The 18,041-nt window shown below is 29.8% G+C and overlaps 2 protein-coding genes across 6 annotated transcripts; one reads left to right on the top strand and one right to left on the bottom strand.

Annotated features, from left to right (window-relative positions):
- Positions 1-1,794: 1,794 nt before the first annotated feature.
- LOC105423847 (uncharacterized) lies at positions 1,795-5,557 on the bottom strand. Its single transcript, XM_089084055.1, has 9 exons — positions 5,371-5,557; positions 5,150-5,253; positions 4,738-4,809; positions 4,558-4,658; positions 4,204-4,307; positions 3,557-4,064; positions 3,209-3,353; positions 2,813-3,012; positions 1,795-2,106 (listed from the first exon to the last, which is right to left on the bottom strand). Exons 1-9 carry the CDS (start codon positions 5,459-5,461, stop codon positions 1,887-1,889), a joined length of 1,545 nt encoding a protein of 514 aa, XP_088940181.1. The 5' UTR covers positions 5,462-5,557; the 3' UTR covers positions 1,795-1,886.
- A 2,810-nt stretch (positions 5,558-8,367) lies between these two features.
- LOC105434236 (DNA replication complex GINS protein PSF1) lies at positions 8,368-16,664 on the top strand. Of its 5 annotated transcripts, none has more exons than XM_089083695.1 (7): positions 8,368-8,463; positions 9,221-9,351; positions 9,414-9,478; positions 9,767-10,073; positions 10,328-10,440; positions 11,055-11,170; positions 11,303-16,664. In XM_089083695.1, the coding sequence occupies exons 2-7, from the start codon at positions 9,283-9,285 to the stop codon at positions 11,401-11,403; spliced, it is 771 nt and encodes a 256-aa protein (XP_088939821.1). In that variant the 5' UTR covers positions 8,368-8,463; positions 9,221-9,282; the 3' UTR covers positions 11,404-16,664. The 5 variants fall into 5 exon arrangements, with proteins under 5 accessions (XP_088939821.1, XP_011648205.1, XP_088939822.1 ...); XM_011649903.2 differs by having other exon boundaries at positions 11,265-16,664; XM_089083696.1 differs by lacking the exon at positions 11,303-16,664 and having other exon boundaries at positions 11,055-11,240.
- Positions 16,665-18,041: the final 1,377 nt, after the last annotated feature.

Below are 18,041 nucleotides of genomic sequence, written 5' to 3'. Positions count from 1 at the left end.
CCCACAGGGCCGTCCCTTAATACCCGCTGGTTGGGGAGTTATGGTAAAAAAAGTAAAAAAAAAAAAAAAAAATTTCACGCTTCGAGACGAGGGGTGGGGCCATGCCGTAGAGCTCGACGAGACCTGCCACTTTGGTCCTGCGACCCGACCCCCTATCCCCCACCGTTTCCGAGCTACGACGGGTCGATGCTCCCCGGAGTGGGGATCCGTATCTCGAAAACTATTGGTCGGATCGAAAAAAGTCATAGGACTTATTTGTAGAGCTCGACGAGCCCTTTCGAACGAGCCGTGGCTCGTCGTTAAGAATTCATAAACACCGGAGATACGGCGTCTCGAAGTTTCGACGAGAACCCCACCACCCGGTAGCTAACGGAGGGGGAGGGGTGGAGGGGTGGGGGTGGGGGTGGTTCAAGGTCTCGCCGAGGGGAACCCAGCCGCACACCCCCCATCCCCCTCCATCACCTCGTTTAGTGGCTACGGGGGAGGACCGAAACTTCCCCCCTCCCCCCCCAAACCAATATGGCGGTCGTCATCCTCGGGCCCTCCCCTACCACCACCCGAAGTATGAACGTTAACTTCGAAAAAAATTTTTTCCCAAAAATAATGCAGAAACGTGTAACCTAACCTAACCAGACTCGACCTGACTTGTACTCGTCCTGACTTGTTCTCGACCTGACTTGTACTTGTCCTGACTTGTTCTCGTCCTGACTTGTACTCGTCCTGACTTAAAAAATAAATGAAAAAAAAAAAAAAAAGAAACTTAGAAAAATTTTCAAAAAAAAAAAAAAAAAAATCAAAATCTGGTTCTCCACGGTGGACGATAGAGCTCGACCGGAGCTACCATTTTGGTCCTCTGACCCACCCCCTTATCGTCCCCCCCTTCCCAGTTACCGTCGCTCAAAGTAGAGTCCCACTCTTTACGCCGTAACTTTTTTGTTTATGAATTCTTAACGACGAGCCTGCGCTCGTTCGACGCGGCTGACCGACCGCTACGAGACCCCACAGGGCCGTCCCTTAATACCCGCTGGTTGGGGAGTTATGGTAAAAAAAGTAAAAAAAAAAAAAAAAAATTTCACGCTTCGAGACGAGGGGTGGGGCCATGCCGTAGAGCTCGACGAGACCTGCCACTTTGGTCCTGCGACCCGACCCCCTATCCCCCACCGTTTCCGAGCTACGACGGGTCGATGCTCCCCGGAGTGGGGATCCGTATCTCGAAAACTATTGGTCGGATCGAAAAAAGTCGTAGGACTTATTTGTAGAGCTCGACGAGCCCTTTCGAACGAGCCGTGGCTCGTCGTTAAGAATTCATAAACACCGGAGATACGGCGTCTCGAAGTTTCGACGAGAACCCCACCACCCGGTAGCCAACGGAGGGGGAGGGGTGGAGGGGTGGGGGTGGGGGTGGTTCAAGGTCTCGCCGAGGGGAACCCAGCCGCACACCCCCCATCCCCCTCCATCACCTCGTTTAGTGGCTACGGGGGAGGACCGAAACTTCCCCCCTCCCCCCCCAAACCAATATGGCGGTCGTCATCCTCGGGCCCTCCCCTACCACCACCCGAAGTATGAACGTTAACTTCGAAAAAAATTTTTTCCGAAAAATAATGCAGAAACGTGTAACCTAACCATCTCGACCTAACCTTTCATATATTGGTTAGGACGAGTCAATTAGGTTACCCAAAACACACCAACAAGCAAAAAAAAAAAAAAAAAAAAAAAAAAAGTGTTCTACAACAGTTGAAATGAAAAAAAAAAATCCAATATTATAAAACTGAAAATGAATTAATAATTTACATATTTTTTTTTTTTTTATTTCGTTATTTTTACAGTTTACTATTTTATTCGTAATACCATATTTCCATTCAATGATTTGTCTTACAATAAAATAATTATGTTGTTGTATCATCTTGATGCTCTTCCATTAGTTCATCTGCTTTTTCTTCATCGTCTGATTGTGAATCTTCTACAGCAATAACGTCTGGAAAATACAATTTTGATTCCTCGATAGCTTTCTCCGGATTTTCACTCACGTGAAAAGGTCCAATGCCCGCAAAACCCAAGAATGCTTCGCAACCTACTTTTTTCACTGTACAAACGAATATTTCGTAACTGTAAACAAAAAAATGCAATAATTTAGTAAGCAGAGAAACTTAAATTTTTTTTTTTTTACCAAATACAAACATACATTTAAATTCAATGCGACATGTATTAATCATTTCTTTCAAGACTACAGATAATAATTTTAATATATCTATCGATAACTTTAAGAAATGATAGAAACGTAAAATTTAGAAATAGACTCATACATAGAGCGAATAGTATTTGCTGACATCTAAAACTTTAGTACATATCTGAACATAATAATTTTGTTGATTTATTATAAAAACGCTTAATATAATAATAATAATACTACAAAAATTTTTTTTTACCTTCTAAAAATCAATTTCAACATCATACATAATAATTTAAAGCTCAATAAAATTATTTCTATATTATATATTCATATCTGACTAAATTTTTTCATTTGCAAAACTATTCTTTTTACATATCTATGATATAGTTCAGTAATTTAAAAAAAAAAAAAAAAAAAAAAAAACATTGTAATAAATTGAAAATTTAATTAATATAATTTTATTCAAATAATATAACATAAATTTTTTTTTTTTTTTTTAAGTATTCAAAAGAAATATTTTAGTATCCTACTAAAATTAATTTTTATAAAGTTCAGGAAAAGAGTAATGTATTAGTACTGAAAAATAATATATAATATCATTAAATCACTACATATTTAAAATTAAAAAAAAAAAAAAAATACCCCGTTTTTTCTTCTGCATTCATTTCGAATGCTTCTATACTTTTAGCGATCATCTTAGCTTCAGGTGGTTTATCATATTCAAATACACCAAAATTGATAACATCATCTTCGAACATTTCAAATACCATTTTCAAGTCACTCTTACGTGTATAATCATATTTGAAAAGAGTTATTGGCACTTTTGTCATCTTATCTTCATACTGAAAAAATCAGGAAAACAAATATTTAACGTCATAATTAAATTGATTACTACTAGGTTATTCTTTAAGATATGTTAAATTATACTTAGATTATTTAATCTTGAATATAACTATTATTTAGTTCTTCAAAGATCTCAGAAAAAAAAAAAATTGCCGAATTTTACGAATACAAAAATTATTTTTCGCCTATATCTACCGGATAGGTTGTATTAGTATAAACGGTGAATATTGTCCGAAAAACAACTGCTTTATTCCTGGGATTTGGAGGTGTCCAAACGAAAGGAAACTTTTTATTTTCCTTATCGGGAACTTCAAAAGCTGGACAATGTTTCCCGGCGTAGCTGGATGTAAAACAAAGATTCAATTTTAATGATGTAGGTATTCGAAATTATATTACTGATATTTCATGATCATTAGCATTACGAAAATTTTATGAAAATATAATTACGAAAAAAGATAGTAGAGTATTCTATTAAATTCTATTAAAAATTTGTATTATTCAAATTATATTACAAAAATTATATTAAAACACATTTTCACACACCAATCCTCATTTAATGAGTCTTCCGATTCTGGTAAAGTCGATTCATTGAACAGAATATTGCATAAATGACTATGAACGTCAAGATTTTTTCTTCCTTCGACGATTTTTAATCGCATAAACATACATTTGCCATCGAGGAGCAATTGTTTGCTAATCTCCGAAAAGCTATATGTGGACTGCGTGTTAAAAATAATAAAGAATGATAAATTTTTTATTAACATTAATACAAATATTAAATCTATCGGTATAGTAGGAGAACGAGATACTTCATCGAGCATTTGTCGGATTAAATCTTCATTCAATCGTTTGCGTATCTCCTGTTCTACTATGAAATTTTCCGGTAATAATTCCTCTATTAACTCTACATATGGTGGACTTATCCTCTTGTCTCTTCTACGTCCTTCTTCATCCTTAAATATCCAAGGAAATAATAACAAACAAGTCTCATTGCACAATGATGTGGTCAAATGCAACATCTCCGCTTCATATCTTGCCTTAGCTTCAGCCACTGCGTAATAATTTTGCTGCTATATTATGCGAGAAATGCAATTCTGTATAATTTTTTATTTAATTTGCATTATTCTTACACAATCAAATGTTCGTCTCACGAACAGTATTAGAGCTTAATGCGTAATAATATATTTTACCTTTTCGAGATTTCCTTGCAGTCTCTTTGACTATTTTTGCCTCTTCCTGGATGTTCAATCGTATTACTTCTTCTGGACTCATTTCGGAAACGTCTAGTGAAAATCTACATTAAATTTACATTTTGAACGAAAAGAAATAGAATTTGAAATTGATTAATGTATTTATATCCTACAATATGACATATTGTAAGATATACGTCAGCAATAATATATTCAACTTCGACCTATACTTTATAAGTTGATTCTTTAATCGATAAAGAGTTGAGTTATCAGCGAATTTTAAATTATAACTGGTTAAAAAATAGTAAAATATATTTTTTTTTCACGTGAATAGCATCGATCGTTTCAACTTACTCGTGTTCGTCACCCTTTTGAACTCTTTCAAGCTCAGTCATTAGCATTTTCACGAACTGCGGACAATGCGCTCCGAACATTAAATTTATCATTCGACCTTCCTGCGAGAATGCCACATTTTCACTCGCAATAATTTTTCCATGCAGATTTATAATATGGAATTACTTGCGAAATACTTACGTGAATAAACATCCATGTAGGTTCGCTTTTTCCTTGAAACCTATTTAAATCGGTAACACGATCGCAACTTGCCTGGAGACGATAAAATAAAATTAGTGAAATTATTAAAATATCACAAAAATCAATTAATCAATTAAATGTAAGAAATAATTAATTTTTATGATACATGACAAATGTTCTTTCTCATAAACTATATTACTTCTATCCTATTCTGTCCATATTAATTTATAAATATTAATTTTGTACTTAATTTTACTATTTGCTATTTGCCCTATTTATTATTTTTCCTTATTATAATATCTAATAATCATTTCTTTATTTATTTCTTTATTTTCATGATAATTTTAATGATAATTAATAATTAATTCTTACGCTTATCTAATAATAATTATTTTACATTTTTAATAATTACCGTAGCATAACTCAATGCATCACCTCCAATCTCCATTTTTATCTTTTTCAGAATGCTCACCATGCCTGTGCAAGGACCACTCCAATCTGAGTACACATCTACTACTAAATAAAAAAAAAAAAGAAAAAAAAAAAAAAAAACATTATATAAATTTTGTATAATGCTCTAATCAGAAAGATATTGATTATGTATATTATATGACAGAATTTTTAGATACTTACCTACTAAACCCTTCCGTTTCAATACCTTAGCCCATTCCTCATCATTAACAACTTCTGTCTGCAATGCCGCAGGCGCTACTTTTTTCGCCATTCTTCTCGTCGTTTTGGTTCCACCCTAAAATTAAAAAAATTAAATAATTAATTATATCTCTTAAAATCAATAATGCCCATGAGTTTGTTTTCTCTACAACATTTTGTAAAATTTAAATATTAAAAAAGAATGAAAATTGCCAAAAATATTCGACTAATATTCTCGAGATCTCTCAGATTTCTTCAATGAATTTTACAAGAATTACTCAATACTATTATGATTTTATTGCTATTATATAATAGTTATTATGATCGTTTTTATTTAACTCGCGCTCTACCCTTTTATTACGCATCATTTTTGAAGCTAGTATGTCGATTTCTCCGATCGCGATTAATAAATATCCGTTTTCTTTTTGTTTTTTTTTCCGGGAAATTAGCGAGAAATTCGAGTTTGGAGTATCTTCGTCGAGGTAGAGAGAAGTACTGCATTAATCGCGTATATTTTCTGTTGGTTTGCATAGGCTTGGCTTTCGGGTTTCCTTTCGGTTGCACGGGGACATCGGCGGCACGCGATATAATATAATGATTAACGAGCTCATGATACAAATACACGCATAGGTAATTACAGAAAATCAGAAGTTCCCCAGAAGTAAAAAGTTCTACTACATAATCATCAGACAATAACCCGAATATATCTTAAGAAAGGAATTTTTTGAGAACAAACAATAGCAATATTTTGATTTGCGAAATTTTTCAATTCCTTATTTTTCTAGTGTTTTCTTTAAAAATAGAAATAGATTCTTTTAATGACAATAAGACAATTCTTTTATTTAATAATTGATAAACTGTTAAAATATTAATGAAAAGTATTATTTTTAATATCATATTAAATTAATGATTTTGTTCTATAAAAACATATAGAAAATTTTATTTTATAATTTTAGTAAATTATATAGGCTTCTTGAAAGTAAAACCAGCTAATTTTTTATGATTAATTTTTTATAAATAAATATATGTATAAATAAATAAGTTTTACGTAGCTAAAAATATTATTTTTCAATACATGAAACAACTAATGATAATAATAGGTACATAATAACAGATATGATTAATAGCTGAAGGTGTATGTATATATATATATATATATGAGACAAGAAAATTACAGGGGACATACCAAATCATTCTGACTTGACTCCCAAGATGCACGAAAGGATCAATTTTTAATTTCATAGCTATTATAATCGATGCTTATCTGTCACGGACAAAATTATCATCACCTTGACCTTAAAGAAACATTTTTTAAGAAAACATATTACAATGACTCTCAAAAATTATAATCAAACAATAAATTAAATGGCAACTAATAGTCATCGCTGTTAACAGTACGTGCTTATTTTTTACAATAACTCATTTATTAAGACACAAAAAGTAACTTATTTATTACAACGCAAGATAAATTTATTCATTATCAAATTCTTATATATGAATCGAGTTCGAACATTTCGGCTCTTCGCTGAAGATGGGTCAAGAAAGAAGCTCAAGTTCAAAACGTTCGAACCCGATTCATATCTAAGAATTGAATAAATTGATATCTTGTGTTTTAATAAATGAATTATTTTAAAAGTTAAGCACGCACTACTAACAGCGTTGACTTTTACTTGCCATTTAATTTATTGTTTGATTTATTTAGGAGAGTAATAATAATAATTCTATCCATGAAATGAGAATCGAGATTCAATTCATCGTCCGAAGAGTTTGATGGTACGTGACGTTGCATCGCGACGTTTAAAGAGCTTCGCTAGAAATCGATTGCGTATCACGATCGATTTTTCTCCGACAATTATTTTCTTACTCCAACAATTAAAGCGTGACTTACACATCAATAAGTAGCGACGACCTTTGTTGATTTCTTTGTTGATTTATTTCTTGGTTGCTATGTAACGATTCGTTAGAATTATAATTAGGACTCGCGTGTACCGCCAGATTTCAATTTGACATGCGTAAAAATGATTATTCAAAAAAAAATGAAGAGAGTATTCCTATATGCATGTTTTGCGAATAATAATTGTCTAGACTAATAATCTTTCTCTTCAATTACGCGGTAATATAAATATGTATAAATATATATAAATAATTATATATTAAATATGTCTATATATATTCTTATTAGTTCCTTTTTTGTAAAATTTCTGTTTGAAGATAAGAAAAAATTGACAAATAATTTAATTCTAAATATATATAATTAAAATAATATAATTTATAATTAAAAGTATACATAAAATTATACATATGTAATTATACATATATATAAATATTTCATAATTATAAATATTTCTTATTTCTTAAAACTTAACTTTTGTAAAAAAAAAAACATTACAAAAATTATCCTTTCAATTTTTTTTTATATCTTCTCATTACTATTATTTTTCTTATACTAAACAAAAATTTCACAAAAAAAACCTAGTATAATAAATAGAAAAATGCTTGCATATAATACTTATTTATATACATATAATATTTATTTGTTTTACGTATATTGAATTGTCAACGTGAAACATTTGTAATAATTATTAAGTTTAATAAGCACGGAATTAATACAAAAATGTGAGTTTCGAAAAAAGACAAGAGTGCACTTATATATCTTATAAGAAATAATTATATAGATAATAATTTCTTTATCTAAATACTAAATAAAAAAATGTTTGCATACATCAATATTAAATTATTTCTTATTTATTTACTTATTATGCACTAAATTATTAATAAGAAATAAATATAGTAATTATTAAATTCAATATTTAAGGAATTTTACTTTAATATAAGTAATCAAAACTTAATGTTTAAATATATATAATAATGTCAAAAATTCTATAAAATATTCTTTTCTTAAAAAGTTTCTTCACAAAATTTGAATCGATTATTGCAGAAATTTGAATTCACGATGTAATGGCAATAGCATTCGTCGCTAGATGGCACCTATATGTATTTACAGTTCTCGCGTGGTGCACATTTGGTAGCACTTAAAATACTTCGGAGCTTGGTTTGTTTATTAATTAATTTCGTGTAAGTCACACGAGAATATCACGGATTATAGTTTGCAATAATATTTAGAATTTTATTCATCAATTTGCAATTGTTGTTTTCTTGTATAGCATCTTTTGCGAATTGTGATAATTGATTATATTATAACTTGAAAACAACAAAAAGGATTATTAGGCTTATTAGCTTGTGATAAATGAATTAAAATGGATTAAAGTTTTGTGTGACAAATATAAAATTATTAGAGATGTATCATACGATCAGATATGTAACTTTGGAGTATGTTAATTTTAGAGGTTAGGTTGCTATCGTAGAACATCAGTTATGTATGTACACACACACATATATATATATATATATATATATATTTTTTTTTTATATATATATTAAAATATATATATGTTATGCAACTAATCACAATAATGATAATTGTTATTCAAATTTTGACTTAAAAATATATAACTACAAAAAATTATTTTTGCATAAAATTTTAAAAACGTCACATTTACTAATTAAATTATATTTAATAATTAATAATTATATTTAAATTATAAATAAATGAATCTTTTTTTATCTTTTAACTCAAAATCAAAATAATATATAATTACCTAATAATTTTTTTAACAACAATAATCCTTATTTGTTTAAAATTTCTAGTGCATTCATAATAATTAAAAGCATTAATAAATGCCTTTCACATGAATAAAGACCAAAAAGTCAAATTATTAAATAGCAGCATATATAAATTTTATATATAAACATTTTTATATTTCACAAAAAGGTACATGCATAACAAAAACCCTTCACGAATCCTAAGGAACTGTCTTATCAAGTTTTATAAACATGTTTGGAAAAGAAGCTATTAAACTTGTAACGGAGCTTGATATGCATGAAGATATTCGACCATTTAATGTAAGTGTTACAAATATCATTATTGTTATAGTTACAATCCTAAAATATCTTTGAATTTACAGGAACAGGTAATGCGACAAGTTTTTGAAGAGATGCAAAAACTTTATGAGGCCAATCTTGTGGACAGGTATACATATTATATGATATTCGTCAAAGCAATTTTACATCATTAATTATATATATATATATATACATATATATATATATATAAATTATCATTAATCATCATTATATAATTAATATAAAGAAATAAAATCAAGAAGATTATTGTACATAATCAATAAAATTATGTTTAATTGTTTTGTAACATACATTGAAAATGTAAAAACTGAGTTCTATTAACGATTGGATATTGATCTTAACAAGTCTTTCCCCGCTTTCCACAAATGTTTCAGACTTTCCGCGAATGTTTCAGTAACGCCATACAGAATGAAGGAAACACTACATTGTTACCATCGGTGCATTTTCGTCATACAGCACTCCTTAGAAACAAAAGATGCGTACTGGCATATCTGTACCATCGGATCAGACGATTACGACAGATGCGCTGGGAATTGGGGAGTATTCTGCCAGCTGAAATAACTACCAATCTGTTGAATGCAGAGATACAATGGTTTCAAAACTATAATAAATCTTTGGCCACCTATATGAGATCAATTGGTGATAATCATGGATTAAATCTGACTATGAACATGAGCCCTCCAAAGACACTCTACGTCGAGGTAAATATTTCTATTATATATTAAAACAAAAATTTGAAAAGAATTTGATTTAAAAATGATTTAAATGAATAGAAAAAGTTACTTTGAAAAATATTTATATTAAGGAACACCTATCGTATTTTACAACTTATATAGAATATGAATTGGACATTTTAACCACTTCAAAGATTCTGATCATTTTAGAGAAAAGATAGAGAAAAAAAAATATTTTAATTTATTTTTGGATAATGATTAAAAAATAATTTCTATTTCAGGTAAAGTGTCTAAGTGACTTTGGCAAGCTAGAACTTGACGACGGCGAAATTATTACACTTAAAAAGAATACATATCATTTGTTACCAAGAGCCATATGCGAACCGCTTATCAGGCAAGGCATACTCGAGCACCATAATGCGTGATAACTGCATGATAAATGAAAGAGTCACCTTATTTCCGTTATTTCTCTTATTCGACTATATTGTGTTCATTTTTGTGCTAAACAACACTTCCATCGCTGCCTTATACATCTTATCATTAAAGATCTTATCTTCATATACTTAATCATCATATTGAAGAAATAAAAAAAAAAAAAGACATTTTTAATATAAAATATTAATTAATATTAAATATAAATGCAGATTTTAAATTTTTTCGTAATATTTCTAATTTTTATTAATTTTTTCTTTCATTGCTTTTTAATCTCAAATAATTTTTATCATTTTCGCACATAATAAAGTAATAATAAATCTAATAATAAAGTATTAAAAATAAAGTATTAAATAATATGTCCATGATATAATATAGCACATTTTATCATTTAAATTGATAATAAAGTCAGTCAATTAACAGTTCATCATTCATAAGTTTTTAATTTTATATATTTTTATATTTAAATATTGATTTGAATAATTGAAAATTATTGCAATTCAGATGTACTGCAAAAATTTAATTATCAAAAAATTTATTTTAAATTACCAACATTATTATAGAATATTTTTATAGACATTTCAACATAGGCGATACATGGCAAGAAACTGGGGCACTTGTATATACATATATAATATATCGACACACAACGATTCAGTATTTACTTGAGAGATTAAAATATGGAGCTCGTTGTAAGTAAATGTGATAATAACTCCTCCTCTCTTCTTGGTAAATTCTCAAACTTCTAGAATGAAGTAAAAATATTCTTTTCCTTTATCTCTTTAGCTTCTCCTTCCCTCTTACCAAGTTTCTTAAAAATACAGTTCGCATAGCTCAGACGGCAGACAATCCGAAGCAGTTCTTAAGTCACAACGGCATACAAATACAGACGTACGATATAAGCACGTACGTGTTTCACGTATAGTTTACTAACGGCAAGTTAGTGTTTCCTCGGATAAGACCAGCGGCAGTCGACATCTATCTCGTGTAATCGTTGCTTTCTAATGTTTCCTTTTGATTATGAGTAAAGGCATCTGCTGTCCACAATTTCCTACGGTGAACAAAACAAAAACAAAAAAAGAAGCATATTTCACGTCGAAAGAATCATAACAACTTTGGCGAGTTGTAAGCTAAGTCTGCTTAAGATGCTCTTGGCTGCTGCTTAATAATGACAAGTAAGTTAGCAAGAATCTAAGAAAATTGACATAAAAAAAATATCAGAGATTTGTTTAACTTTGTATATACAAGAGGATTAATTGTAAAAAAAAAAAAGTAATTTTCTTATTCTTTTCCCGAGAAATAAATTTTGTTTGTTTGTAAAAAGGAAAATGCGCGAATTTTATTTTAAATAGAAATATAACAAATTTAAAGGCATAACAAATATAAAAACAAATTTATTTTAAATAAAAATATAGTAAATTAAACATTGAATTCATTCGATAATCTTTACACGATACAATCGCAAAAGCAGTATGAAGAATATCATCATTTTCTTAGATGTTTATTTATCGTTATGTTCCGTAAAGTCGCATCGCACATAACGCAATAATGTGCGTCATATGATTTATTTTCTTCGTTTAGCGGCTTAAGAATGTATTTTTTTTTTTTTTTATTTAGCGCTTAAAGCGCTTAAAGCGCTTCTGATTTTGAAAAATAATAATCTCGCATGCTTCGTATAATCCTTTTAATAATAATAGTACATATATGCGAAAAAAAAAAATGTAAATGCTTTGAAAATTATAAAAACATAATTTCTGCTTAATCGTATCACGGATAACGTTTCATTCTTCAAATAATTTATTGCCACCTATAACAATAAATCAGAAGAAAATATTTAGCGTTCATTTTAATTTAACAGAGCCAAAATTTAGATGATTAATTGTGCTTTGCACATATGTTCCCTCCTGGCCTATATAATTTCAGATGAAAAAATGATACAATGCGATTTAAAGTCTGAACGAAAATGGTGATAACAATTAGTGGACTATCGGTCGCTTTCTCTTCGTGAATCTTTACTTTCATTTATTGATTTAGTGATTAATAGTTTTATACGAACTTAGAAAGTTCTGCTGTAGAAAGTTCAGGACATGCCCCAAAACGAGCACGTACGTAAAAGGAAAGGTATACGGGCCCACCGAAGAAATGATGCGATCTGTACACTTTGAGTCAGCGTACTTCCCCAATTCTACGGTTATGCGGTCAAATAATGGGTGGCATTTGTCGCGTGGCATGAATTTAAAAAAAAAAAAATACTATCTTTCTTCTTACATAATCGTGACATCGATCGGTTCTTCTGCAAAGAACACGAGTATCTTCAACACAAGAGATCTTTCAAGATTAAAATAACTGATATGCTATAAGCTCGCGATGTCAAAAAATAAGACAAGTCCATGCAATAACACTCGAGATTATAAATTTCTTAACGAATTTGTCATATCGGGACACATAGCAGCTTCTCATTTAAGTATTTAAACGTTGCAGCTGTTACTCGTTACGTTAAACAAACTTCTTATTATATTAGTAATTTTTATATCATAATGCTATTATTTTTATCATAATGCTATTATATAGTTACATAATAATAAATAAATCAGTCAACGGAATAATCATGTGTAATAAAGATAGGATAAGGTGATATAGAGATTCAATTCGAGGACAATGCGAACTTAAAGTGCGGGCGTCATGTAATACGATTATTTTTATGCTTTATATTTAATGGTCTTCAAGCTAACTTCAGGTACATATAAAAAATTATTCAGTTGTTATTTTATTGACTTTCAAATTATTCGTCAAACAAATTGATTTGATATGTCAAACAATTATTTTTAGCTGCTTTAAAATAACATTACTGTGCGTTAAGATATTTATAATTTCACGTACATACGTGATTATTAATTCTTTAACACAAATTTGAGCATACATCGTTTGGGGATATATATAAATTTCTCATAATATATGTCTCATAATATATCTCGATAAATTCATGCGTTAAGATATTAATGATCACGAGTATACTTATTACGTGGTTCGTGTTATTTTCGTGTTATTTTCATAATATTACCTTATCCTAGATTCCTATCTTTTTTTCTTTTATTTGATTGAAAAACAAAAACTTAAAATTGTTTTAGCTGTTATTTTAACTTTTACAAGGATTCTAAAGTTTTGTAAGTGAGTATGAGTCGAATAAATAAAAATTGTTTTATATTGGACATCTTTAATATTCTTAATCTTACTATTATATCTTAATCTTATTTTTCGGAAAGTTCCAAAAATTTCGGAAAAGATTATAGTAACTGTTACTCGACGACGCTGCGTCGTCAATTCTGCTGAGCAAACAATACCGCTGATTATTTACACATTTTCTATCGTTATCGTAGGTTTTCCCCAGATAATCGGGGCATTGACGTCGGCGTCAGGTTTACCTGTCTAACAAGGTCGCTCGCTCATTAAAATCTTTACCTTTGTTCCTAATTAATTATCCATCATTATCTTATCTTAATGTCACTGTAATGCAATAGTGATCTTAAATTCCAGTAGTGATAGTAAATTCCATATGAAGGTACTTTATCGCATCTATTGAAACTCGCTTACTCGAGGTAACTCTGCAGAATTACATTTACAGATTATTCCTCAGTATTTGCGATTAATCCTTCATAGGATTAATCCTTCATTCATTGAAAGAGTAGAGATTATGAAGAAAAGTAATTTCTAGAATTATGAACGATTAAGACTGAAAAGCTCATTTTATATACAAATTAATTAATTTAAATATTAATTACAAGGAATGAATATAAATATATTTAATAAATTTATAATTGAAAAATCATGAAAAATTCCACAACAATATTTTTATTAAGATAAAATCTGCAAATTTTCCAAAAAACCAAATTTCAAAAAGTTCTCGAAATATTAACGTTTTTTGAGATTACCTAAGTTATAAACAAGAATATAAACAAGAATAATAACTTTTTTTAATAAATAATAACTTTTTAAATAAATAATATGTTTTAAAATATTTTATTAGTAAGTTTTATTATTGATTTCGTAATATACGACACTGATATTTAAAAGAGTTCAAACAATAGAAATAGAAAAGTGGGTCACGCGTACGTTTAAATTGTAACTTGAAAGTAGCAGGTAGTGGACACGTTTCATTATCTTAAATTCTAACGTGTGGCCTTTATAATAATGGAAAAACCCATGTGGAATCTCTCTCTAGTAAAGAGCTCTTTTGTACACATCGATGCCGCATATTTGGTGGCGGCGGCGGCGGTGGCGGCAACGGCAGCGACGACCGCGAATCGATTTCCCGATATGCGCAATAAACGATCGCGTCGTGCGTTTACCGTCGTGCATCGTCGCGAGGTCGTTTCAGATAGGAAATGCCGCTGGAATTTCCGGTGAGTTCGTCGCGTCGCGATACTTTTACCAAGAGGAGCCACAAAGAAAGTAGTCCGTCACCATGTGGCGAGCATGAAAACGCCGCGTCGATCGGCGTGTGATAAATCTCGTGTGGCGCGAATCCGACCGCTGATGGGAGAAATCTTTGAAAATCTGCGAAATAAAGGTGTCGTATGCGCGCGCACGCGCAAAATCATAATCTATTAACTTAATCTATTTTTTTTTCTTTTTTAATCGTAAATCTAATTTCGATTATAAAATTTAACAATTGTAATAATTACAAATTAATCGATAATAAATAATAAATTTACAAACAATTCACGAGATGTATGATGTAGATGACGAAATCTCTCATGTAGTTTCTTTCACGATCACTTGTTGCTTATTCAACCAAGTTTCTTTCACGAACTGCTTCCATCTAAGCATTTTAAATTCTGATATTCTTATATTATTATTATTATTATTATTATTATTATTATTATTATTATTATTATTGTTGTTGTTGTATCTCTTTAAAGCAATTCTTATTTGCGAAAATATGTCACGGTTAATACCGAAAAATTTCTCCTATGATTCATCTCCCAAAAAAAGGACAAAAAAGGAAGACACACGAGACGAAAGATTTATCAGGAGAGATCGATTCCGGGAACGAAGAGCAAAGCTCGATACAAAATTGCGACACTTTGTACCTGATAACTACAATCTAATTTATAAGATAACGTCAACGCACATTTCGTTTCGTAGCATTAATCTCAATACTACATCACGATAAGTCGTTAAATCTGGGGAGAAAAAGAGAATCACGGGGAGGGGGGGGGGGAGGGGATCGTATATTTTCCCTAAGAGTTAATTCCGAAAAATAATTCATTTATTGGCAGATGCTGCGCGCGTATGTCCGTATGATAAAGATTCGCGTTTACTCTCGAAGAGAGACGCGATAATGGCATTTACGCATGAAAACGAATTACCACGAAAAGAAGAAAAGTGTGACATGCGCGCGCGGTAGAAAATATTGTTACGTAAAAGTTCACGCACGATCGATTTCGAACGCGCGAGAACAAATTTACCGAAACATGCAATTTCATATGTTCTCGAAAAACGATAGGGATATTTATATATCCCGGGTTTTATTCGTTCTTTGACTTCCGCTATTATCCCTTCGCCCACACCGAAGGTACGATCTTTTAAGTAATCTTAAAGAAGAAAAATTCGAAAAATGAATATTTTAATTTATTCTTCGTTTTTGTGATTAATTAATTGCATGTTTCAACAAGAATATATACTTTTACATACTTTTTCGATGTGTTCTTAAAATTGCTTATAAATAAAATGAGAAAAAATTGCTTTCCTGAAATTATACTGAAGTTCTAATAAAGCTTGCCTAGAAAGCTTTTACGGACGGTTTCGCTAAAACATATAAAAATTTGATTAGAATACAGAATACAGATTTGAAAATTATTTTTGAAAATTATCCAATAAAATAATTTTTAAATCCACATTTTTAAGCAAATTTTTAAATACTTCAATAAAATCATTCTTTCCATGCAGCATTATTTTTACGTAGGATTATTTTCTCTTTTAGTTATATCAAGTATTATCTACAGTCTTCTTCTTAAAATTTCCTTTTTCAAAAAAAGGAGATTGGATATTGTTTTTTTTTTTTTTTTTTTTTTTTATGAGATATTACTAGAGAGGACGTAATACAATGGTTCCTTTTGTTTTCTGCATAATCTGATAACTTTGAATTTCATTCAACTAATGAAATAATCATACAGCATTTCGAGATCGTATTTAATACTATTTTAAATATAAGTTTAATCTATTAATATACTATCCTCAGAAAACTAGATTCCAATCATAAGTTTTAATCTAAAAGTAATGTTCAACAAATGGATATACTATTTCTTCTGCATTTCTCGCGAAAGTCGAGCAGGACATTCCGTCATGTTGGATTTTCCTCCGCGTGCAGCCTATCTGCGGTAAAAACCTATGTCGTAAACGAGAAATTAGAAGAAATTAACGCACCGATAACGATTCGATAGATACTCCCTGTGGATATTCCCTTTTAAATATCTGAGTGTTTAAATTGACATCTGACCTGCGATTTTAGGCATATTCTAAACGATAATGAAATCTAATTTCAATTAGAGTTTATCGCATTTTTTTTCTTTTCCGAAACAAATATTTTTACATGAAAGGAACAGTTTCGCTGAAATATCTAAAAATTTGATCAGATATAGATTTGAAAATAAGTTCATTATGCTATCAAAATAATTAAATAGGACGATTAAACATAATAATACATCGAAGAAATGGCTTTGCTAAAATGTTTAAAAATTTGATTAGATCTGAAAATAATTTTATTAGGCCATCAAAATTATCATTATGTAGGATACAACACAATAATAATATTAATATTAATAATTAATAATAATAAAAATTTTTGATATTTTTAACAGTCAACATTTTTAGTGTCCTATATAAATATTTTGGTGGCTCGACAAAATTATTTTCAGATTTATATTTGGTAAAATTCTTAAATATTTTAGCAAACAGTGTTATTTCATGTAACACTGCAAAATTTTTGATATTCTAACAATCCAGATCCATCCAGATAAAGTCTTTTGTACATTTTTTAATAGACTTGATAACTTTTGCAAAGATATTTTTGAGATGTCTCATGTTTTATGTCGATTTTGAACTTTATATTGATGTCTGAACAATTTGAAAATATCTTACATTATTATTTTTCATAGTTTAACAAAATTATTATTAAATTCATTTCAAATTCATTTCTCAATTTCTTAGATACGTCAATAAAGTTTCTTTCTGTGTATTTAACGGTTATTTTCTTTATATATCTAAATATTTAAATTAACATCCAACCCATGATTTTAAGCGCATTATAAATAATGATAATGATAATAAGAGTTTATCACAAAGTGACCGTATTTTCTTCTATCTTTGGAGATATTTTCTCTTTAAAAATATTTTTACGAAAATAACGATTTTATTTAAACTAAAAAATTATCTAAAAAATTGGTCAGATACAGATCTAAAGTTCATTGGGCTGTGAAAATAATTAGAACGCAATAGTAAGTAATATGCAATAATAATACTGCAAAAATTTTTGATATACTAACAATCAATTTGAATGTCCTA

This window comes from Pogonomyrmex barbatus, unplaced genomic scaffold, assembly GCF_055798465.1.
Source record: "Pogonomyrmex barbatus isolate J1 unplaced genomic scaffold, ASM5579846v1 scaffold8, whole genome shotgun sequence".
NCBI classification, from domain to species: Eukaryota; Metazoa; Arthropoda; class Insecta; order Hymenoptera; family Formicidae; genus Pogonomyrmex; species Pogonomyrmex barbatus.
The sequence above is the reverse complement of the archived record's forward strand: the minus strand, read 5'-3'. Positions and strand labels throughout refer to the sequence as shown.